We start from the raw sequence: 23,485 nt of genomic DNA, 5'->3' as shown, positions 1-23,485 counted from the left end.
TCCATCCATCCATCCATCCATCCAACCGTCCTTCCCCACATGCACCCCTCCCTCCATCTGCCCTCCCACATGCACCCTCCACTCACCCACCCCTCCGCCCCTGCCCACACATATCCTTTACCCCTCCATCCATCCATCCATCCCTCCATCTGCCTGTCCATCCATGCCCATGTGCAGAGACGTCTGTCTATCCATCTGCACATGTACACCCCCCCCCATTGGCCCTGCTCCCAGACATCTACCAGAGCCACTCTGGCTCCTGACGCAGCTTCTTCTTGCCTCCCCGGGCCACAGGGGGCCCCACTCCACGGGACTGGGGTTTCCCTCCACCCCACGTCTGTGCAGCTGGCATGTGTGTGCATGTGAACACTGCCCCCCCTTATAGGGGATGAGCCCAGCTCTGTGTGTGTGCTGACCCCTGCTGGAGGAGCTGAGTCCCCCTCCATATGTGTGTCTGTCACTCACTGCCCCCCAGCCCCTCTCCTGCGAGGGGGTCCTTTCTCCTCCAACCTCCTGGGAAAGCCCCAGCCCAGCTGTCAGCCCATCCGCCTTCCCAGCGGGCGCGGGGAGGGGGGCGAGAGGGAAATCCCTTGTCCCCACCCCCCTTCCCTATACAGCCTTTTTTTTTTTTTTGGGCTCCCTCCTTTCCCACCCTCCCCACTTGCACTTCCCCCTCTGCCTGTCTCTTCCTTTTGCATTTCCCGCCCTGCCCTCCACCCAGCCTTTGTGCCCCCTGCCACCAAGATCACCAGTGGGGAAACAGTGAATGTCAGGGACACTGGACTTTGGAGATCATGGGGATGCAGGCAGGCCAGCTCCCCTCCCCCACACACACACCCCGTGATTGGCTCAGGTTCTCAGCAGACCCAGGCAGCGTTGCTGGGTTGGTCACACGTGGGGCAGCTCCCCCTTCTCTCAGCGACAGGCACAGGCTCTCGGCAGACCCAGGCAGCTTCTATCCCAGAGGTTCTCAAACGGGGTTGGGACCCCTTAGGGGGTTGTGGGGTTATTAAATGGGGGGTCGCGAGCTGTCAGCCTCCACCCCAAACCCCACTTTACCTCCAGCATTTATAATAGTGTTAAATATATAAAAATGTGTTTTTAATTTATAAGTGGGGGATGCACTCAGAGGCTTGCTGTGTGAAAGGGGTCACCAGTACAAAGGTTTGAGAACCGCTGGTCTATCCCAACCACTAAGGCCAGAAGCTTTAGCAGCCCGTGAAAGCTGAAGTTCTGTGGGACGTGATGGCACCAGCACAGCCACAGACCACGTTGGAGGTGACGGAGCTAGCTCACAACTGAGACTCTGACAAGCAGCTGGCTTGGGGGGTGGGACTGGGGCATGAGGCCTTTCCCCTCCAGGGGGCACCAGCTTCGATCCAGCCCCAGCCTGTGCTAGGGGGTTCTGCTCTCTGACCCCCCAGCCTTGTTCCATCTGCAAACTTGGTGCGCAGGGGCGCTGTGCCCATGACAGTGGGACAGGCCCAGCCAGGCCCCCAGACATACCTGGCAGAGCCCCACAGTGCTACCGCCCCAGCCCTGCTCTCTGAAACCTGCTGCCCTGCTTGGCGAGTCTCAATCCAGCCGGGGCTGCCCTGGCGCTGATCTTGCAGCCTCGGGCTGGGCAGGGACGTGGGTGGGAAACCTCCAGAACAGCCAGGGGGCTGCAGGGACCAGGGTGGGGGATCAGCAGGGGGCGCTTTCCCCTTGCAGTCAGGGCTGGCCCCAGTGTGGTGTCGCTAGGCGGCTCTTCCCCAGCTGCCCCACCCCAGAGGTGGCTGCATCTCATTAGTGGACGAGCATCCCTGTGTGGAATTATGTGTCACTGTTCCCTGGCTGCCCTGCCCCAGAGGTGGCTGCATCTCAGCGCCAGGCGAGCCTTCTATGTAAGCAGTGGTGCTGGACTATTGATAAAGAGGACAGTTGTGGTGAGCACGAAGGGCGTCCTAGTGCAAAAGGCATGGGGGGATGTGCATGGCGGGGCAGAGTAGCCTTGTTCACTGGGCACAGGTGAGTGTACCCAGGAGGATGTAGGTCAGGGGTTGGCAAACTATGGCCCGCAAGCTGTTTTAATCTGACCCTCGAGCTCCTGCAGGGGAGTGGGGTCTGGGGCTTGCCCGCTCCAGCCAGGGAGCAGAGTCGGGGGCTGCTCCACACAGCTCCCAGAAGCAGTGGAATGGCCCCCCTCTGGCTTCTACGCATAGAGGAAACCTGTGCCGCACCCTCAGCTCCCTTTGGCCAGGAACCGTGGCCAATGGGAGCTGTGGGGGAGGTGTCTGCGGATGGGGCAGCGAGCAGAGCCACCCGGCTGTGCCTCTGCTTCGGAGCCGGAGAAGGGCCATGCCGCTGCTTCCAGGAGCTGTTTGAGGTAAACGCTGCCTAGAGCCTGCAGCCCGAGCCTCCCCCCGCACCCCAACCCCGTGCCCCAGCCCTGATCCCCCTCCCACCCTCCAAACCCCTTGATCCCAGCCCAGAGCACCCTCCTGCACCCCAAACTCGTCATCCCCAGCCTCACCCCAGAGCCCGCACCCCCAGCCAGAGCCCTCACCCCCCCCAGCACCCTTCCGTCCCAGTCTGGAGCCCCCTCCTGCACCCTGAACTCCTCGTTTCTGGCCCCATCCCAGAGCCCGCACCCCAACCAGAGCCTCACCCCCTCCCGCACTCCAACCCTAATTTTGTGAGCATTAATGGCCCACCATACAATTTCTATTCCCAGATGTGGCCCTCGGGCCAAAATGTTTGCCCACCCTTGATGTAGGTGCACAGGGCCCAGGCCAGCGTGTGTGGCAGGGAGGCGCTGGCGCGAGACTTGTGAGTAAGCAGGCACAAGGGAATCTCAGTGCCAGGAGCACAGCCGTGCCAGCCTGCACCCAGCTCACGCTTAGCTCAGAATACAGCCCCCAGATTTAAAGCGCCGACAGGATCTGGCAACCCCCAGCCGCTTCCTGCTGCAATTCCCAAATGCGGGCAGGAAGCAGAAGCAGCATCTGCAGGAGGAGCAAGATCTGATCCAAGCAGCTTAGACCTCTGGGGATGCTCGCCCAGCACTGATGTGCAGTCACTTCAGGGGCAGCTGGGGAACAGCCGCACATAACGCTGCACAGGGACGACTTGCCCAGTGCTGAGATGCAGCCACCTCTGGGTTCAGGGCAGCTGGAGAACAGTTGTGCATAACACCACACAGGGACAGCTCACCCAGCGCTGAGAGGCAGCCACCTTTGGGGTGGGGCAGTGGGGAACAGCCACATGTAAGGCTGCACAGGGACCTCTTATTAGTGTCCCTGTGTGGCAGGGACCCTGGTCACAACTGGACCCCATCAATTGACCCCCACCCTGCTTCAGGGTCTCCAGCCCCCCACCATGGAGCCCCGTGTGCTGCGCCGATTCTCCTTGGTGGACAACAGCCAGCAGAAGTGGACGCCTCGTCTGCGCTCGCTCTCCACGGTAGGGAGCAGAAAGGGAACTCGGCATCCCCCGGCCCCACCATGGGCACAGTGAGTGCTGGGGGGTAAGGCAGGGATTCCTGGAGGGTCTGGGAGCTGCACCCCAATGCTGCTCCCTGATCTCTCCCCAATGCACAGCCCCCCAACTTCTCTGCCCTGACCCAGATATGCAGTCCCCCTCCCAAGGAGTCTCCCCAGATTGGTAACTCCAAACCCAGACAGCGTACCCAGCCCACACAGAGCAGACCGTCAGCCGGAGGCAGCAGGGACTCCCCCACTGACTCACACAGGCCCCCTTCCCTGCACAGCCCCCCAATCCCTCCACAAACCCTCCTGACCCTCAATACTTTCCATCCCCCAACTGTTAGAGACTCCATGACCCACCCCATCACTTGCAGCCCTGCATGGAATACCCTGGCCACCCCGTAGCCTCCGTCCTTCCCCCTCCCTTCACCCTGATCAGTCCCCCACACAGCCCCCTCCTGTACCCTACAGCTCCTTACTCCCCCCACCCTCATGCCCCCCATGCAGCCCCCAATTGCCTCACTTGTGTCATCCCCTCTCCACACCAAATACCCCCAGCACTGACACCCCCCCCCCCACCCTAAACTGTCCTGTTCCTCACACTGGGTAGAGAGTGGGCTGGGGGGGCTCAGGTGGGGAGGAGGATTTGGGGGGGTCAGTCTGTGGAGCGCTGGGGTCAATCTGTGGGGCACTGGGGCTCAGTCTGTGGAGCACTGGGGCTGGGAGTCAGTCTGTGGGGGGAAGGGGTTGGGGTCAATCTGTGGGGGGAAGGGGTTGGGGTCAGTCTGTGGGACACTGGGGCTGGGAGTCAGTCTGTGGGGGGAAGGGGTTGGGGTCAGTCTGTGGGACACTGGGGCTGGGGGTCAGTCTGTGGGGGAAGGCTGGGGGGGGGGTTCCTGATGTATCCTGTGCTGAGAACGCAGCCGCACACAGTGACCTAGGAGCATCCACCCCCGACACTGCCACCAAGGGCCTGGGTCTCAGGAGGGGAGTAGGGGGCTGGGGCTCCAGGGTTCTCTCCCTGGCTCCGGGAAGGGAGTGGGGTCTGGTGGTTACAGCGGGGGGGCTAGGACTCCTGGGTTCTCTCCCTGACGCGGGGGGGGGGGCTGCGCGAGCCGGGCTAACAGAAGCCCCTTTGTGCGGGTTGCCCAGCTGCTGGCGCCTGGCCCATTGTGCCTCTGCCCCTTTGCATCTCAATGGGAACGTACCAGCGGGCGCGGCCCTCCCAGCCCCCCGCCCCCGGGGGCGCTCCCTGGGGCACCTTCCCGGTGGGGCCGGGCGTGGGGGGCACCCCTGGATCCTGCCCCCCGCCCTCCTCTCCCAGGGGCTTTTCCGTTCTCTCCTTCCCCAGGCGTTGGGGTGGGGGGCTGCCAGCGAGCGCGCGCGCGCTCCCCCCCTCCCCGCCTCCTTCCCCGGCTCCCCCGTCTGTCTGTCTCCGTCCGCCTCCCCCTCCACGCCCCTCCCTCCGCCTGGCTCCTTCCGTCCCCCCATCCCTCCGCCTGGCTCCTTCCCCCGCTCCGCGGCTCGGAGCCCGGCGAGGCTCTGTTCTGGTGGTAGGAGCTGACCTTGCGCCCGTCCGTCCCTCTGTCCGTCCGTCCGTCTCCCCCCCAGCCCCCGGTGTGTGTCTCCTCCCCCCTCCCCGTCTGCCTCCTTCCCTCGCTCTCCAGCTTCTCCACCCTCCCGCCCCATTGTGCCGCTCTCCACCCATGGCCAGTGGGAGCTGACCCCCCCCCCACCCACGCTCCCTCCCTGGGGGGCTGCGGATGGGGGTCCTGTCCCTGCTAGATGCCGCCCCCCCCCCTCCGCATGGCTCCGGCCCTCACCCCCGGCTCCTCCTAGCGGTCCGGAGACACAATGGTGGTAAGTGGGGGGGGGGGGGGGGTTATTGTCTGGGCTGACGGGGAGGGGTCCCCATGGGATTGTGCCCCCATGTTTGTTTAACCCTCTACCCACCCCAAAATGCTGCCCGCCCTTCCCGGCTGGCTTCGGCGCCAACGCTCCCCACACATGCACCTGTTCCTTAGCCCCACCCCCATCCCAACCCCCATATATATATTTAGGGTCCCCTCCCCTGCACTTCTAATCCCTCTTCGGGGCATCTCAGGTTGGGGGATCTATTCCAGTGTGTATTTAGGGTCCCCTCCCGTGACCCCACAATCCCGCCTCGGGGCATCTCTCCGATTGGGGGTTATGGAGTTTTAGGGGTGTCTTCCCCCCATAAACCTCCCTGACCATAAAGATTTTGGGGGAAGACACAGTGCGCACCTCTCACACTTTTGTGGGGAGATTTTGCAGGGAATCCCAGTTCCAAAATCTCCCCACCCCCAAAATCCTCTTTTGGGGGGCCAGGGGAATCTCCCCTATAAATGCTCCAAGATTTGGCAGTCCCACTCCCACGCTGTAGGTATTTTGGGGCACGCAGTTTCTCTCATCAGTTTTTATTTGGGAGGGGGCTATAATTTTTCCAGCTGTCTTGCTCTGTATTTTGGGGTCTTGGCCCCTTTCTGCCTGAAATCACCTAGCACCCAATCTTAGCCTCCCATGAGGGGTTGTGCACCCCACTTTTGCACAGGAAATGGGGGTCTCTGTTAATCCAGTGCGGGGATATTCAGCCCCCTAACCCTGAATGATGCAGCTAGATGGGGGAAATGAGGACGCACACCAGAGTTGTGCAGGGAGAGAGCCCCAACCGCAAACTATTGGGGTGGGTTATAAGGGGGCCAGATAGGCTGGGGGTGGGTTATGGGGGAGCAGCTCACCGAGGGGCAGGTATCGGAGGTGCAGCTAGGTAGGGGGTGGGAGATAAGGGGGTCAGCTGGGCTGGGTTATGGGGGGCGTCTTGTGCTTTTCCTGGGTCCCCGTGGGAGGAACTGGGCCATTGCAAGAAGCTGTTATGTAACCCCCACCACGTGTCTTAACCCCCCCCCCCCGCCCCAACGTGGAGGTGGCGGGAGTGTGGGGGGGTGTCTCCTATGCAACCTCTTGTGGGAGGAAGGGAGGCAGTGGGGGAGCAGGGATATGGCCAGGTGTTTCTGGGGGTCAGTTCCTTGCGGGGGGATGGGAAGGTAAGGTGCGGGGGTGGGGGTGTTACACTCCTGTGTCTGTCTCACCCTTTGTCTTCTTTCTCCCTTCCCCAGATCTGGTCTGTCGGGCTATGCCCCACAGAGCCCAGGTGCCCCCTTCCCCCCATGGCATCCCCCACTCCCACCCCCCCTTACACCCATCCCGCTTGGAGAGAAGGGCCAGGCCAGGGTTCTGGGCCTGACTCGGTTCTGAGGCCATTGGGGCTCCCCCACTTGCAGTCAATAACCGGAGCATCCATGCAACTGACAGAGAGGATGTGGTCTCCGATCCAGCCCCAGGGCAGGGAATGGGGCCTTTCCCCGCTAGTCGGACGCCAGCTCTGATGCAGCCCCAGGTTGATTTGGATTTTGGGGTGCAGTTTGGGGCTCCGTATGCATTTGGGGCTGTAGGGTGTGGTGACTTCTACCCCTCCTGAGCTGCCTTTGCCTATGCCTGTACCCCTACCTCGCCATTCCTCAACAAGGTCCTGCCCCCAAATCTGTCTGGTGGAAATAGAAGGGGAGATGTCCCTTTCCCAGCAATCCCCCAGCCTCTCTGCACAGTGCCAGGGATTTGGGGTTGATGGGGGGCTGTCCCAAAGGGTAAAATGGGGAGCTGCAGGGAGGGGTGTGGGTCACGGCAAAGAATATCTAAGCAGGCAGCTATTGACGGGAAACCTGATCCATGGAGATTGTTGCTCCGCAGGCTGCTAAAGCTAAAGGGGATGGAATTACATGGCGCAGGGGGGAGAACTGGGATGGTTGGCGTGTAGCAGGGATGCAGCCACCTCTGGGGTGGGGCAGCATCTCAGTGCTGGGTGAGCTGTCCCTGTGCAGCATTATGTGCGGCTGTTCCCCAGCTGCCCTGCCCCAGAGCTGGCTGCATCTCTGCACCAGACAATCTGTCCCCATGCAGTGTTATGTGCGGCTGTTCCCCAGCTTTCTCCCCTGTGAGGTGGCTGCAACTCAGCACCAGGCGAGCACTTTGGGCTCCTTTTGGGGGATGGTAAATTGGGGCTGAGGTTTGTTTGATTCGCCCTTGCAGGCCCGCAGCACGGACAGTCTGGATGGGACAGGGGATGGGCCAATCCGCCCCCTGGGGAACACAGCCACCAGCGTCAAGGGGAAAGCCCCCAAGAGGTAAGCAGGGGGAGCCCTGCTCTGGGAGGGGCACCCCTAGTGGTGAGTGCGGCATGACGTGTGCCTAGCCCGTCCATGCAATGGGGGAGTGAGTGGGTTCTCCGCTGGGGTCCCTGTGGGCTGGGCGGTCGCCGATGGGAGTGGAGGGTTCAGATCTCAGGCTCCCCTCTTGGGGGCACGTGTCCCATGGGAGTCCAGCTAGAGAAGCAGACAATTAAAGGGACAATAGAAAGGACAGCATCCTCTAATATGTGGGCTGAGATATAGCTCCAGGGGAAGGATGGGGCTGTGTCTGGGTGCCAGAGAGTCCAAGGGGCTACGGTATAGTGCAGGGCCAGGGACATGTCTTGGTGCTGGGAGGCCTGGGGGTCTGGGATATAGCAGAAGGGAGGGTGTGTCTCGGTACAGGGGGTCCCAGGGCTGGGATATAGCTCGGGGGAGGATGGGGCTGTCTGGATACCAGGGAGTCCAGGGCGCTGGGATATAGCGAGGGGACGGGGACGTGTCTCAGTGCCATGGGGGCTGGGATGTATGGGGGGGTTCTAGGTCCTGGGGTTCCAGGGCTGGGATATAGAGGGGGGGGTGTGTCTAGGTGCTGGGAGTGTCTGGGTGCTGGGGGGTCCCAGGGCTGGGATATGGGGGGGTGTCTAGGTGCTGGGGGGTTCCAGGAGTGGGATATGGGGGGGCGTGTCTGGGCACTGGGGGGTCCCAGGGCTGGGATATAGCGCGGGCGTGTCTGGGTGCTGGGGGGTTCCAGGGCTGGGATATAGAGGTGGGTATCTGGGTGCTGGGGGGATCCCAAGGCTGGGATATAGCAGGGGGCAGGGGAGACACTGGACTCTGTCTCGCTGTTGGGTACATGGCTGTTACCTGATTAGGATATTGTGGGTGCTTGGGGTATTCTGGGGGTGCTGTATGCTGGGCAGTTGGAGTTTGAGATATAACAACAGTGGGATATAACAACAGGATAGTGTTCTGTCTGCTGTCGGGGTCCCCGGTTGAGATTGGGGTACAGCTGAGGGGGGATGGATTCTGTGGGGTGGGGTACAGCAGAATGGGGATGGGTTCTGGGGGGTTGGGGTACAGCCGAGGGGGATGGGTTCTGTGGACAGTTGTAGTCCCTGGTTGTGTATAGCAGGGGGTTGGGATATCATGGGGGGGGTGGAGTACCCAGTGCTGTGTGGGTGTCAGGCTGTCAGGTTACTCTATGCTACCTGGCATACCATGTGGGGTTGGGTACCTCATGGTGAATAGGATATCATGGAGAGTTGGTACCCCATGTTCTCTGGGGTACAGCGGTGTTAGGGTTCCCTGCCGGTGGGTACGTCATGCTGTCTGGTGTACAGTGGTGCTGGGGTACCCTGTGCTGTGTCCGGTGCCATGGGGGTGGGTATCCCATGCTGTCTGGAGTACAGCAGTGTTGGGGTACCCCAAGCTGTGTGGGGTACCATGGGGTGTGTACCCTGTGTTGTGCGGGGTACAGCAGTGTTGGGGTATCCTGTGCTGTCTAAGTGCTGTCATAGGAACAGCCAGGCTGGGGCAGCCCAGTGTCCGGGGCCTGGCAGGGGCCTGGGCCAGGGAAACAGGACAGGGCCAGGAGCCATCCAGCCCCTGGCTGCCAGTCAGTGGCTCAGGGACAGCGTGTGCCCGGCCCCTCCTCCAGGAACTTAGCTCGTTCTTTGAACCGTGTTACACTTCTGGCCCCCACCACAACTGGCGGTGAGTTCTCCAAGCTGGCTGCGCGCTGAGTCCATCCTTCTGTTTGTCTGAAACCTGCTGCCTGGTAATTTCCCTGGATGCCCTTGGCCCATGTTAGCTGAAGGGGTAAATAACACCCCCCAGTCTCTCCCTCCACCCCAGACAGGCTTTTAGAGCCCTCTGGCCTACCCCCTCAATCCGCTCGTTTCCAAGCTGAACAGTCCCAGGCCTTTGACTCTCTCCTCGTCCCCTGTTCCCTTCCCTGCACTTTGCCCAGGTCTCTGCTAGGCAGGGGCCTGGATCTGCAGGCAGGCAGTGTCCCCAGGGTGGTGTCCTGGGATAGTGTCCCCAGGCAGTGTCTGTCACGGAGTCACTGGGCGATGCTCTGGAACTGTTCCGTATGAAGCCAGCCAGGACTCTGGGGGAGCCTCCTCTCTGTGAGCTACGCTGTCTCCAGCGCAAGAAGCTTCGACCTTCTTGGAGCATTCAGCATCCCCTTCCACACTGTGCACTTCCCGCAGCGAGTCTGCCGGGGCAGGGCTCCCGGGGAAGCCAGAGGGCCCTGCACCCCAACTCCACAGACAGCAGTGACTCGCAGCCAGCCGATAAAACAGGTTTATTATTCGACAGGAACACAGCGTAGAACAGAACTTGTTAGCAAGTCCGTTTTGGGAGTCTTGGGCCAGACTCCCTGGACTCCCCCTCTTCCAGTCCCCGCAAGTAGAGTTCCAGCTTCCAGCGACCCGACCTCAGATATCCCTGTTGCTCCTCCTCCTTCTCTTTGTCTCGCTTCTCGGCCAAAGAGTCAGTTGGTTGCATCCCCCTCCTGGTCTCAGGTTAGGAAGGGCACCGGCCATCGCATATGTGCAGGCAGCTGGAGCAGCCTCACCTGCCCCAGAGGTCTCAGCCAAAGTCACACACTCCTATTCCCATCACTGAGGTATTGGTGCAGCACACAGGGAAACTGAGGCACACGCAGTATTCATGCAGAACAGTAAGACTCACATACAACATAATAAGGGAAAATCCCCACTTGGTGGTGGTGTCCCCAGCGGTGTCCCCGGGCAGTGTCTGGGGCGTGTGCATCCGGGGTTCACACGGCGCCGGCGTTATGAGATTTTTCTCTCCGATAATCTGTCCCCGTCCCAAGGGTTTCTGGTGCTGCGCGGTTGCAGAGAGCAGCCCACACGGATGCCTGGCTCTTGCTCAGTCACACCCCACCCTCCTTCTAAATAGTGGGATTATTTATCGTTGGGTACCACAGCATGTTGGGGTAATCTGTGCTTTGAGGGGTACCATGAGGGGATCAGGGTACCCAGTGCTGTGTGGGGTACAGCAGGGATGGGGTACAGTGGGGTGCTTCATGAGGCACACTGGGGTACAGTGGGGACAGTGGGGTACAATGGGGGTGCTGTGTGGTGCAGCGGGGGTGGGGTACAGTGGGGTGCTGTGTGGGGCACACTGGGGTACAGTGGGGACAGTGGGGATGGGGTGCTGTATGGGGTACAGCGGGCGTGGGTTACAGTGAGGTGTTGTGTGGGACACACTGGGGGACAGTGGGGATGGGGTGGGGTGCTGTGTGGGGTACAGCGGATGTGGGATGCTGTGTGGGACACACAGAGGGACTAGGGACAGTGGGGGTGGGGTGCTTTGTGGGGTACAGCAGGGTGGGGTTCAGTGTGGTGCTGTGTGGGTTGCAGCAGGGGTGGGGTACAGTAGAATGCTGTGGGGGCACAATGGGGTACAGTGGGGTGTCCTCTCCCCCCAGGCTGTCCATCACCCGAGCCCATTTCCCCAAGCTGGCTGAATGCGCCCACTTCCACTACGAGGCCGTGGACTTTGGACACATCCAGGTGAGCAACCACCGTGGCCCCCTGGGGAGCCCCAATCCCTGATGCCTGGGTCCCCCCTGGGATCCCTCCTCCTGTACCCCTGGTCCCCTCCCCAGAGAGCCTCTTCCCGGACTCCTAAGTCCTATCCAGGCAATCCTCTTCCCAGGTGCTGCCCCAGTCCTTTCTGGGCGAGGATGGTTGGTCACCCGGATGCCTGGGTCCAATTTGGGGGGCTTTTCTGGTTGTCTAGGTCCCATGTACAGGGACAGGTGGGGGGTCATCTCCCAGACAGCTGGGTCCTTGGGGAGGTGGGAGCGTCTCTTGCTGGAGCAGAAACTGGGGAGGGCTACCTAGACATTGGGTCCCAAATGGGGATCAGATGCAGGTTTGGTGTCGGGTTGGGGACTGAACTCCCAGACGCTTGGGTTCTCTCCCGGACACTTGGGTTCTCTCTCCTGGGATAAGGGGGGACATTCAGGGGATCTGGACTGAGCGTGCACCAAGTGACGCCGGGGAGACAACTTGCCCCGGATGCCTGGGTCCCTCAAGGGCACCTCTCACTCACTGTATGCCCACAGCTCTTGCTGGCCTCCGAGCAAGGGGAGGGGCTGCCTGGTACCCTGGGGGACGGGGAGCTGCTCTTCATCGTCCAGGTCACCTGCCAGGTGAGTGGAGCCCCCCTCCCAACCCCCCCATTCCCAATCTTCCCTAGAGCCCCCCCTTCCTGACCCTCCCATTCCCAACCCGGGTCCCTCCTCTCCAGCTGGGGTCCCCTCTGCCATGCCAACTGCTGAGGGGGAGAGGGGACCCCTGTACCCCCAAACTCACCCCCTCCCCTTTCCCCTGCAGTCCCCCCTTGGTCCATCCTGTCGTGCCCCACAGTGGCACCCCACACTGTGCCACTGCTCCCCACTTTCCTTCTTTAGACCCCCAGATCCATCCCCCACTCCGTCCTCAGCTGCCACAGCACCTCCCAGCCCCACCTCACCAGTGTCCCCCTCCCTCGCCCCCAGCTGACATCCCACTTTGCCTCCAACCCCGCAGGGGAAGACGTGGCCCGTTCACCGCAGCTATGAGGAGTTCTGCAGGCTGGACGGGCACCTGCACTGCTGCATCTTCGACCGCCGCTTCTCCCAGCTGCCCGAGCTGCCACCGCCCTGCCAGGCCCGGGAACAGGCTGAGGTGAGTCATGGGGGGCGCTGGGCAGAGCTTGGGGAGTTGCTCTGTGGCTGTTCCCAGGCTGCCCCAGCCCAGAGGTGGCTGCATCTCAGTGCTGGGCGAGCCGTTCCCAGGTGGCATTATGTGCGGCTGTTCCCCGGCTGCCCTGTCCCAGAGTTGGCTGTATCTCAGCACTGGGCGAGATGTCCCCAGGCAGCATTACGTGGGGCGGTACCCCGGCTGCACAACACCCAAGGTGGCTGTATTTCAGCACTGGGCGAGCTGTCCCTCAGCATTATGTGCAGCTGTTCCCCGGCTGCCCCACCCCAGAGGTGGCTGCATCTCCGTGCCAGGCAAACCTTCCCCTGGCGGCATTATGTGTGGCTGTTCCCCAGCTGCCCCACCCGAGAGATGGCTGAATCTCAGCACAAGACGAGCCTTCGCTGTGGGGCAGACATGAGGGGGGTGGTTGCCAGGCCCTGACTCTGCTCCTGCCCCCTAGATGCTGGCCCCAGTCCTGCGGCAGTACCTGGAGAAGCTCTCTGCCATTGTGGACAGCAACATTAATTGCGGGCCCGTTCTCACCTGGATGGAGGTGAGATGGGGGGGCAGGAAAGGTAGGGGCCGTTCAGCATGGGACCCGCCCCCAGTCAGACCTATGGGCCTGTTCTGCCCAGCATCCACCCCCACACCAGCCCCCGGCCCTGTCCAGGCCGGTAACCCCACACACCCCCATCAGACCCACAGGGCTGTTCTGCCTGGCATCCACCCCCACACCGGCCCCCGGTCCTGTGCAGGCCGGTAACCCCACACTCCTCCGTCAGACCACAGGCCTGTCCCGCCCAGCATCCATCCCCCACACCAACCCCCGGCCCTGTCGAGGCCAGTAACCCCCCACCCCTGCACCAGACCCGGCCCCTGTCCAGACCGGTAACCCCACACCCACAAGGCCCAGCCCGCACAGCATCCCCCCACCCCCTCATCAGACCCATGAGTCCATCCAGCCTGGCATCCACCCTACCCCTGGTCAGACCCACAGCCCCTCCTGCCCTCCCCCTGCCAATCAGACTTACAGTCCCCCAGCCCTGTATCCCTCCCATCAGACCTATAGGCCTTCCAGCCCAGTATCAGCCCCACCCCTGACCACCTATAGCCCCCTTCCCCCCATCAGACCCACAGCTCATCCCGCCCCCCCAGATCAGACCCACGCCCCATCCAGTCTCCCCCTTGCCACATGCTCATTCTTGCACCTCCTCTGTTGCAGATCGATAACCATGGCAACCGGCTGCTGGTGAACGAGGAGGCCTCGATCAACGTCCCAGCCATCGCAGCCGCCCATGTCATCAAGCGCTACACGGCCCAGGCCCCTGATGAGCTGTCCTTCGAGGTGAGGTGTGGAGGGGCACCACCAACCCCACAGCCCCCTCCCCCTCCGGTTGGGGCACTGTCCTGGGGACGCTCACAGCCCTGGAACCCCCCTTCTGCTCTGACTGGGGCACTGTCCTGGGGAAGCTCACAGCACCAGAGCCCCCTCTGGCTGGAGCACTGTCCTGGGGAAGCTCACAGCACTGGAGCCCCCTTCCAACCCAACTGGGGCACTGGCCTGGGGAATCTCACAGCACCAGAGCTCTTTCCTCTTCTGACTGGGGCACTGCCCTGGGGAAGCTCACAGCCCTGGAGCCCCCTCCTGCTCTGGCTAGGGCACTGCCCTGGGGAAGCTCACAGCTCCAGAACCCTCTCTGAGGCACTGCTCTGTGGGCCTCGGGGTCCCCCTGACTGTCTCTCTGCTCAGCGCAGGTCGGGGACATTGTGTCGGTAATCGACATGCCCCCCAAGGAGGAGATCAGCTGGTGGCGAGGAAAGCATGGCTTCCAGGTGGGTGTGGGGCTTGGGGAGGGTCTGCGAGGGCGGGGGGCCTCCCCGCTGGACATTGCCCCCCCATGCCTGGGTCACCGGGGGCGGGGGGGCTGCATGGGAGAGCCAGGGGCATGGGGCACATGGGGGGGTGAGAATGCAGGGTGGGGGGCAGCTCGGGGCATGGGGAGTCGCCGCTCCGGCTGAGCTGTCCCCCGGCTCCTGGGGTCTGGGCAGTGTCTGGTCCCTGATCCTGGCACTGGGTCCCCCGAGCACGCACCCCATGGCTGACTTCCCCCCCGGCTATGGCAGTGAGCCCCCATGGCCCAGATGCCTGGCATTGGCTGTCCCAGAACAGGGGCAGGCCTGCCCGGAGCGTCACGTGGGCTTAACCATTGCTCACTAGCTGCCCAGGTGGACGCTTGCCATCTGCACTGCAGGTGCCTGGCCCCAAGGAGGCGAACCCACTTAGCAAGGGAATGAAGCTAAACGGAATTCAGGCTGCTTCAGTTTGGGAGGAGGAACTGAATGCGATTTAACTTGGGCTTGGTCTACTCTGAAAACTGATCCTGGTACAGCTCCCTCAGTCTGGGGTGTCAGACCTCCCCATCCCAGGCCAGAGCAGAGCAGACCCAACTGTGTCGACAGAGGAGGGCTTCCATCGGTGTGCCGTGCTGGGTGTGTATGTATGCGCCTGCAGAAGAGCCTCTGTTGGCGTAGGCTGCATCTACACCAGGGGGTTCTGGGGGCAGAGGGTGTGTCATAGCCATTGACATGCAGGAACGGGCATCCAGATTCACGGGTGGAGGGTTAATTCGGATTTAGTGTTGGTGGGTTAATTTGGATTTGCTGTTCTTAGGTTAATCCGAATTTGCAGTTAAAGTGGTTTAGGAAAGGAAATCTGGATTCACTGGTGATGGTTCAATACAGATTCATTATTAAAGTGGATCAGGACAGGAAATCCAGATTTGCTGTTGGTGGGGTAGTATAGATTCACTCTAGTTTGGTTAATCCAGATTTGCCAGGAAAATGGATTAGGAAAGAAATCCAGATTTGCGATTGGTGCGTTAATCTGGATTCACTGGTGGTAGGTTAATCCAGATTGGATGTTAAAGTGGACTAGTTAAATGGCGGTGTGGACGTTGTGACGGAGTCACAGGCCCGATGTGCCGGACCTGCTCTGTATGAAGCCAGTCAGGACTCTGGGGTGGCGTGACTCCCCTCAGGGCACACTGCCCACAGCAAGGAGCCTCTTTGGCTATGGCCTTCCTGGTCTGACCTCAGAGCATGCAGCATCCCTGTTCATACCATACACTTCCCTTTGGCGAGTCCAGCTGGACGGGGCCCCTGGGGAAGTCAGAGGGCCCTGCACCCCCACGCTGCAGCAGTGACTCTCAACCAGTGAGTAAAACAGAAGGCTTATTAGTCGACAGGAACACAGCAAAGAACAGAGTTTGTTAGCACAGGAATCAGTGACTTTCAGCAAAGTCTATTTTGGGGGGACCCCGGGCCGGATGCCCTGGACTCCCCCATCTCCAAGTCCTCCAAAGCTGACTGCCCAGCTACCAGAGACCTGACCTCCGACACCCCTGTAGCCCTCCCTCCTGGTCTTTGTCTCGCTTCCCGGGCAATGTGTCCCCTGGTCACACCCCTCTCCTGGGCCTCAAATTATGCAGCCGTAGCATATGTGCAGGCAGCTGGAGCCGCCTCACCTGCTCCAAGGTCTCAGCAAAAGTCACACACCCTTATTCCCACTACCGAGGCATTGGTGCAGCACACAGGGAAACTGAGGCACACACAATATTCATGCAAAACAGTAAGACTCCCACAGGCTCATGTACAATGTAACAAGGAGGAAAACCCCACTTCGTCACAACGTTTTCCTTCCGAATGGGAGTGGGCAGCGGCTGGGTGAGCGTCACTCCCTTTGGAAGTGGATTAGGAAGAACTGCTGCCATTGGGAAGCTAAGCACCCACCCAGGGGCTTAATTCAGTTTAAGGAATGCACCTTGAGTTCACACCTTTGGCTGCTCCAGATTCAGCCCTGGGGTTCATCGGGTCCAGTGGCCTTCATCATGTCACATGGACAGATCCCCATGCCATCCGGGGGGTGGGGCAGGAATTCACCACACGGGACGGGTGGGTGTCCTCCTTGGGGTAGCGTGTGGGGATCCCCCTGTAACAAAGCAGCCTTTGGCAGGACACACTGAGAGTATCAATTCAGAACAAATTGCTTAGAGCAGGGCAGTCACAGCCCGAGGCTGGAGGTTCCTTCACTACTAAGGCACACCAAACCAGCCAAACAGAGAGGACTTTGGTTTCACTGCACTGGCTAACCAGAAGTCACACAAGCAATTCCCTCAGACACTCTAGTTTCTCAGTATCACCACCAGTGCCCCTCGTTGTGGGGACAAATGGTTACGAAAACCAATACCCCAGTAACCAAAAAAAGGTTCTCCCGATCCCAAAGGACCAAGCCCCAGACCCAGGTCAATATACAAGTCAGATCTTACCCACAAATCACGCTGTTGCCAATCCTTTAGAATCTAAAGGTTTATTCATAAAAAGAAAGAAATATAGATGAGAGTTAAAATTCGTTAAAGAAATCAATTACACACAGTAATGGCAAAGTTCTTGGTTCAGGCTTGTAGCAGTGATGGAATAAGCTGCAGGTTCAAATCAAGTCTCTGGAGAACATCCACAGCTGGGATGGGTCATTCAGTCCTTTGTTCAGAGCTTCAGTTTGTAGCACAGTTCCTCCAGAGATAAGAAACAGGATTGAAGACAAGATGGAGAAGATGCAGCTGCCTTTTCTAGTCCCTTACCATGCGGCCTGTGCTTCCTTTGTTTTAAACTCAAGCTGGCCAGCACACGGCTTGAAAGCCTCAGAGTTCTCTCCATAGGCAGGTCCCTGCTGCCTTGCTGAGTCCTAAGGTGTATCCGCCTTCTCTCAATGGGTCAGTTGTATAGCTGATGGTCCATAATGGGCCATCAAGCAGGCTAGGCAGTGCTGACGCCACACTGTCTGGGGTGTCACCCAGAAGCATAGCACAAGTTTGAAATACAGACAGTATAGAGCCAATACTTATAACTTTAAATTAAAAAATGATACATGCATATAGACAGCATAATCATAACCAGCAGATCATAACCTTTTCATAGACACCTTGCTTGACCTCCTTTGTACAAGATTTGGTGCCACTATAGGACATTGGTTGCAACAATGATCTATACAGTCACAGTTCATGTCAATACATCACACCCCCATGTTCAGCTATTGGGGGTGGGGCAGTGGACCCTGACTCCATCTGTCTGTCTCGCCAGGTTGGCTTCTTCCCCAGCGAGTGTGTTGAGCTCTTCCCGGACCGCCTGGCGCTAGGGCTCAAAGCAGGTGATGCCTGGGCCCCACAGCTGGGGTGCTGCTCCTCCACAGAAAGGTGGCCTTGGCGACTTGGGGGGGTAGGGGGCAGGGTGTTTAGAGGGAGACAGGGTGAGGGGTGCAGGTGTATGGGGGATATTGGGAAGCTGTGGTGGGGGCAGGGAGTTGGGAGGAGATGGTGTGTTGGGGTAAGGAGGGGGTGGGGTAAGGGGTGCTGGATTGTGAGGTACAGAGGAGGCGGGTAAGGGGTGCTGGGGTTTGGGGGCACGGAGGGGATGGGGTGTAGGGGTAGGGCAGGAGTGTGGGGGGACAGGGTGTAGAGGTTGGGCAAAGGGTACTGGGGTGTGGGCGCACGGAGGGGATGGGGTGTAGGGGTAGGGCAGGGAGTGTGGGGGAACGGGGTGTAGGGGTGGGGCAGGGGGTGATGGGTTATGGGGGTATGGAGGGGATTGGGTTGGGGGTGCTGGGGTGTCAGGGTACAGAGGGGATGGGTTGTGCGGTGTGGTAAGGGGGTGAAAGGGTGTCCGGGGGTTTGGGTTGTAGGGGTGTGGCAGAGGATGTGGGGGTGTGGAGGGGACAGGGGTTAGGGGGCACTGGGGTGTCAGAGTACGGAGGGGATGGGGTGCAGGGGTGGGGTAAGGGGGTTTTGGGGTATGGAGGGGACAGGGTGTAGGCGTGTAGTCAGGGTTGTGGGTTATGGAGGGAATGGGATACAGCAGTGGGGCAGGGGGCACTGGGGTGTCAGGGTGCAGAGCGGATGGGATTCAGGGATTGGGTAAAGGGGTGTTGGTATATGGGGTCATCCTTTTCCCCCTAGCTGGGGTCTCCCCAAGGACTCCAGGGTCTTTCTGGCACCCTGCAACACGTCTTGGGTTCTGGTGCTCAGCAGGGCCGGGCCATGTCTGCTCCATGGAGGGGCGACCCAGGGTGACCCTTATCGGGGGAGGGGGGGGGGCTCTGTCTCCACCATCCCAACCCCTTTTCTTCCCCTCTATTCTCCCCAACAGACACAGACGGGATGGGCACCAGCATCCCTGGGGTCCTCACGCCTCAGGGACCCCTCTCCCCCACGTTGGGTAAGTACAGCTGGTATAGGGGGCCTAAACAAGGGAGGCAGGGGGAAACACTACAATAACGTTCTGCATCCCAGCGCTGGGCAAGCTGTCCCCACGCGGCATTATATACAGCTGTTTCCACTTGCCCCGCCCCAGAGGTGGCTTTGTCCCAGCACAGAAAGAGCCGTCCCCATGTGGTGTTGTGTGGCTGTTCCTGTCCGCCCTACCCCAGAAATGGCTGCGTCCCAGCGCTGGGTGAGCTGTCCCCGTGTGGTGTTATGTGTAACTGTTCCTGTCTGCTATGCCCGAGAGGTGGCTGTGTCCCAGTGCTAGGCGAAACGTCCCTGTGCGGGTTTCTGTGCGGCTGTTCCCGACTGCTCCGCCCCAGAGGTGGCTGTGTCCTAACGCTGGGCAAGCTGTCCCCGTGTAGCGTTATGTGCGGGTTTTGCTGGCTACCCCACTCCAGAGGGGGCTGTATCCCAGCGCCAGGCGAACAGTCCCTGTGAGGTGTTATGTGCAGTTGTTTCCGGGAGCCCCACTCCAGAGGTGGCTGCGTCCCAGCACTGGGCGAGCCGTCCCCATGTGGTGCTATGTGCAGCTGTTTCTGGATGCCCCGCCCCATAGGCGCTGACTTCTACTGGTGCCGGTGGGTGCTCGACCCCCTTCTGCCCCCAGTCCCCCCCCCAATTCCACCCCAGCCCTGCCCCCTCCCGCCCCCATTCCAACCCCTTCCCCAAATCCCCACCCCGGCTCCGCCTCTTCCCTGCCTCCTCCCCTGAGCGTGCCACGTTCCCCTCCTCCCCCCTCCCTCCCAGAGCTTGCTACAGCTGTTTGGTGGTGGCAAGCACTGGGAGATAGTTGAAGGAGCAGGGATGCGGTGCGTTCAGGGGAGGAGGCAGAGACGGAGGAGGAGGAGGTGAGGTGGGCTGGGTGCAGGGAGCTTGGCTGCCTCCCAGCACCAGCCGAGCTGTACCCGTGTGGTGGTATGTGCGGCTGTTCCTGGCTGCCTTGCTCCAGAGGAGGCTGCATCCCAGCAGTGGGCAAGCTCTCCCTGTGAGGTGTTACGTGCGGCTGTTCCCAGATGCCCCAACCCAGAGGTGGCTGCGTCCCAGTGCCAGGCAAGCTGTCCCCGCGTGGTGTTATTTGCTGCTGTCCTTGTTGCCCCGCCCCAGAGGTGGCCAGACGAGCTGTCCTCAAGTGGTGGCATGTGATGCTGTTCCTAGCTGCCCCGCCCCAGAGGTGTCTGCATACCGATGCCGGGCGAGCTGTTCCAATGTGGTGATTGTCACAGACTCCCAGGTCGTACCCACTCTTGGCCCTGTACGGTCCCTGGGGGGAACCCCGTTCAGTGAGACAGCCCTTCTCGGGGGTCCACTCTGTCTTGGGGGTTAAGCCCCTCCACATCCTGGAACCGCACCTCTGAGCCTTAGCACGCCTGTCTCTTTCCGTGGGCCCCCTCAGGGAGTCCATTCGCTCTGGACCCCCGGGACCTCCGTGCCCAGAGGGAGTAATGCCCCCCTGTTCTCTAGATCGGAGCGACTCTCAGCCAGTGTAACACAGGAGGGTTTATTGAGCATCTGATCCCAGCAGAGGAAACTCTCAGGGCCCTCAGGCCTGGCCTCCCCCAGCACAGCACATCTAAGCCTTCCCTGCATCCAGGGGGGCTCTGCCTGCTCTCCACTGCCAGCCCAGAGAACCCCTCCTTCCAGCTGGGCATCCGATATCACCTGCCCCCAAGCCCCGCCTCTGTCTTTTGTCTTTTGTCCAGGTAAATAGGGTCGCCTGGGGCTCCTCTCCTCTCAGCCCTGCTTTGTACCCCTCTGGCTGGTCAGCTGACCAGGGTCCACTTTGCACAGCCCACCAGCTATGGCATCTGAGCTGGGCATCCCGGTCACCAGGTCACCAGTATCTGGGGTACCCATTCTCCCGGCCATTGGCCGAGGTCCCAAGTTCTGTCGCTGATCCTCTGTAACAACAAACTCCCTCTCCCACCACCTCGTTAAACCAGTAATGCCCAGGGAAACTGAGTCCCACCCCCTGTGCATGCAAACCATTGAAAAAACCACGAAAATCCCCCACTTAGTCACATCTCTCCCCCCTTCGAGTCTGAACTGAGCGGGGTCACTTAGCCAGTGACCTGGGGAAGTTCAGGGCCCCCGCCCCATGATAAAGCATGGGCTATAACATTGGCACTCCCCCCCCACACACTACCTCCATGTCATAACCCTGGAGGAGAAGGCCCCATCTCAGCAGCTTGGCATTAGCCCCTTTCATTAGGTGCAGCCACATCAGGGGTGAATGGTCAGTGTAAACAGTAAAGTGCCACCCAAATTGATACGGCTTCAGCTTTTTAAGGGCCCACACCATGGCCAGGCGTTCCTTCTCTATGGCCGCATAGTGTTGCATAGGGCAGCAGCTTCTTGCTCAGGTACACAATGGGGTATCTCTCCCCCTTAGTATGAGTTTGCATCAGCACCGCACCCAGCCCGGTGTCTGAGGCGTTGGTGAACACCAGGAAGAGTTTGTTAAAATCTGGGTTTACCAGCACCGGGCTTTGGATAAGTGCCCCCTTCAGCGCACAGAGAGCCCTCTGGCACTGCTTGGTCCAGACCATCTTATCCAGCTTCCCCTTCCTACAAAGCTCCGTGAGGGGAGCTGCCAGGGAGCTAAAGTAGGGCACAAACCTCCAGTAGTACCCCACCATCCCAATGAAAGCCTGGACCTGCTTCTTAGTCTGTGGAGCAGACCAATCTTTCATTGCCTCCACTTTGGCCAGCTCCAGCTTCAGGTGGCTGCTCCCCACCTTGTGGCCCAGGTATGACACCTCTGCCATCCCCACCTTGCACTTTCCAGCTTTTATGGTCAGCCCTGCATCCTGGAGGCGACCCAGCACCCTCTTCACTTGGGACACGTGGTCCTCCCAGGTCTGGCTAAAGACACAGATATCATCAATATACGCTAGAGCAGTGCTACTCAAAGTGGTGCTCCGCGGACCAGTGCCAGTCCGCGAGCCATCGGCTGCTGGTCTGCGCGCACGTTGGGGGAAAAAATTGCTGGTCCCCCACATCAGAGAGCTTGAGAAGCACTGGGCTAGAGCAAAGTCCTCCATCCCCCTTAGTAACTGATCCACCAGGCCCTGGAAGGTGGCAGGTGCCCCCTTGAGGCCAAAAGGCAGGACCAGGAACTCAAAGAGCCCGGGGGTGGGGGGTGGGGGAGGTAAAGGCAGACTTTGCCCTGGCCGCTGGGTCCAAAGGCACCTGCCAGTAGCCTTTGGTGAGATCCATAGTAGTGAGGTACCGGGCACCCCACAACTTGTCAAGGATCTCATCGGTCCTAGGCATGGGGTAGGCATTGGACATGGTGATAGCATTGAGCTTCCGATAGTCCACACAAAACCAGATTGATCCGTCCTTCTTGGGGACCAGCACTATGGGAGAGGCTCAGGGGCTGGAGGATGGCTGGATCACCCCTAAATCCAGCATGTCTCCGACCTGTCTCTCCAAGTCCTGGGCTGCTTTCTCAGAGATCCTGAATGGGGAACACCTGATGGGGGGGTTGGCTCCCATCTCCATCTGGTGAACAGCCAGGTTAGTGAGCCCAGGCCGGTTGGAGTTTGGGGGCACACAGGGGACGGGGTATGAATGCAGCACCCGGTGGACAGTTTCTCTACACAGTTCACCTCGTTTACCTGTCTGATGACCAGGCAGCTTGCAGATCGTTCTTCCTCATGGGGATGAGAAGCATCACCTGGTCCCCGGTACCATAGGAGCGGGCATGTGCTGAGTGGTCGTACCAGACCTTCTGTTTCCTCTGTGCCCTGGCTAGGTTTCCCCTGGCCAAGCCCATAAGCTCCACGAGCCTTTCCCAGAAGGTCAGTACATACTCCACCACTGATTCTCCATCGGGGGAGGCCTTCCCCTCCCACTCGTCCCTCATCAAGTCCGGGCTCCCCTCACTCTCCTCCCATACAGCAACTCGAATGGGGAAAACCCCATGGCTTCCTGGGGCATTTCCCTGTGTGCAAACAGCAGGTGGGGTAAATACTTGTCCCAGTCCTCTGGCTGCTGGTCCATAAAGGTTTTCAGCATCATCTTTAGGGTCCCATTGAACCTCTCCACCAGCCCATTGGACTGAGGGTTATACGCCGAGGCCCAGAAGTGCCGGACCCCACACTGCTCCCACAAGCACTGGAGCAGGGTTGACATGAAGTTGGACCCCTGGTCTGTAAGGACCCACTTGGGGAACTCCACTCTGCTGAAAATGGTCAGCAGTGTGTCTGCCACGGTGTTTGCCTAGATAGAGGACAAGGCCACTGCCTCGGGGTAGCACGTAGCAATATGTCCCCATGCAGCATTATATGCCGCTGTTCCCACCTGCCCTGCCCCAGACATGGCTGTATCTCAGTACCGAGCGAGCTGTCCCCATATGGTATTATGTGTGGCTCTTCGTGACTGCCCCGCCCCAGAGGTGGCTGCGTCCCCATGCAGGTTTATGTGCGGCTGTTCCCAGCTGCCCTGCCCCAAAGGTGGCTGCGTCTCAGGGCCAAGCGAACCATCCTCGTGTTGTGGTTATGTGTGGCTGTTCCCCTCTGCCTCGCCTCAGGGGTGGCTGCGTCCCATTACTGGGTGAGCTGTCCCTGTGTGGTGTTATGTGCGGCTGTTCCTGGCTGCCCTGCCCCAGAGGTGGCTGCATCCCAGCGCCGGACGAGCTGTCCCTGTGTAGTATTATGTGCGGCTGTTCCAGGGTGCCCCGCCCCAGAGGTGGCTGCGTCCCAGGAGCAAGAGATCTGTTCCTGTGTAGTGCTATGTGCCACTGTTCCCAGCTGCCCCACCCCAGAAGT

The 23,485-nt window shown here is 60.2% G+C and overlaps 1 protein-coding gene across 6 annotated transcripts in view; it reads left to right on the top strand.

Moving 5' to 3' along the window:
• Nucleotides 1-23,485, top strand: part of ARHGAP33 (Rho GTPase activating protein 33) — a 46,819-nt gene that overhangs the window by 2,327 nt on the left and 21,007 nt on the right. For 2 of the 6 annotated variants that reach the window (XM_043534936.1, XM_043534933.1), the window contains exons 2-11: nt 3,343-3,444; nt 7,575-7,669; nt 11,136-11,220; nt 11,778-11,864; nt 12,244-12,381; nt 12,860-12,952; nt 13,622-13,744; nt 14,155-14,232; nt 17,536-17,602; nt 18,598-18,666. In XM_043534936.1, coding sequence (XP_043390871.1) covers nt 3,361-3,444; nt 7,575-7,669; nt 11,136-11,220; nt 11,778-11,864; nt 12,244-12,381; nt 12,860-12,952; nt 13,622-13,744; nt 14,155-14,232; nt 17,536-17,602; nt 18,598-18,666 — 919 coding nt within the window. In that variant the 5' untranslated portion in view covers nt 3,343-3,360. Of the gene's footprint in view, nt 1-3,292; nt 3,445-4,924; nt 5,328-7,574; nt 7,670-11,135; nt 11,221-11,777; nt 11,865-12,243; nt 12,382-12,859; nt 12,953-13,621; nt 13,745-14,154; nt 14,233-17,535; nt 17,603-18,597; nt 18,667-23,485 lie in introns of those variants that run through there. The other 4 variants (XM_043534932.1, XM_043534934.1, XM_043534935.1 and 1 more) reach the window with 4 other exon arrangements.

This window comes from Chelonia mydas, chromosome 24 (assembly GCF_015237465.2).
Source record: "Chelonia mydas isolate rCheMyd1 chromosome 24, rCheMyd1.pri.v2, whole genome shotgun sequence".
In the NCBI taxonomy this organism is placed as follows: Eukaryota; Metazoa; Chordata; order Testudines; family Cheloniidae; genus Chelonia; species Chelonia mydas.
Note: the sequence above shows the minus strand (reverse complement) of the source record. Positions and strands in the feature narration are given on the sequence as shown.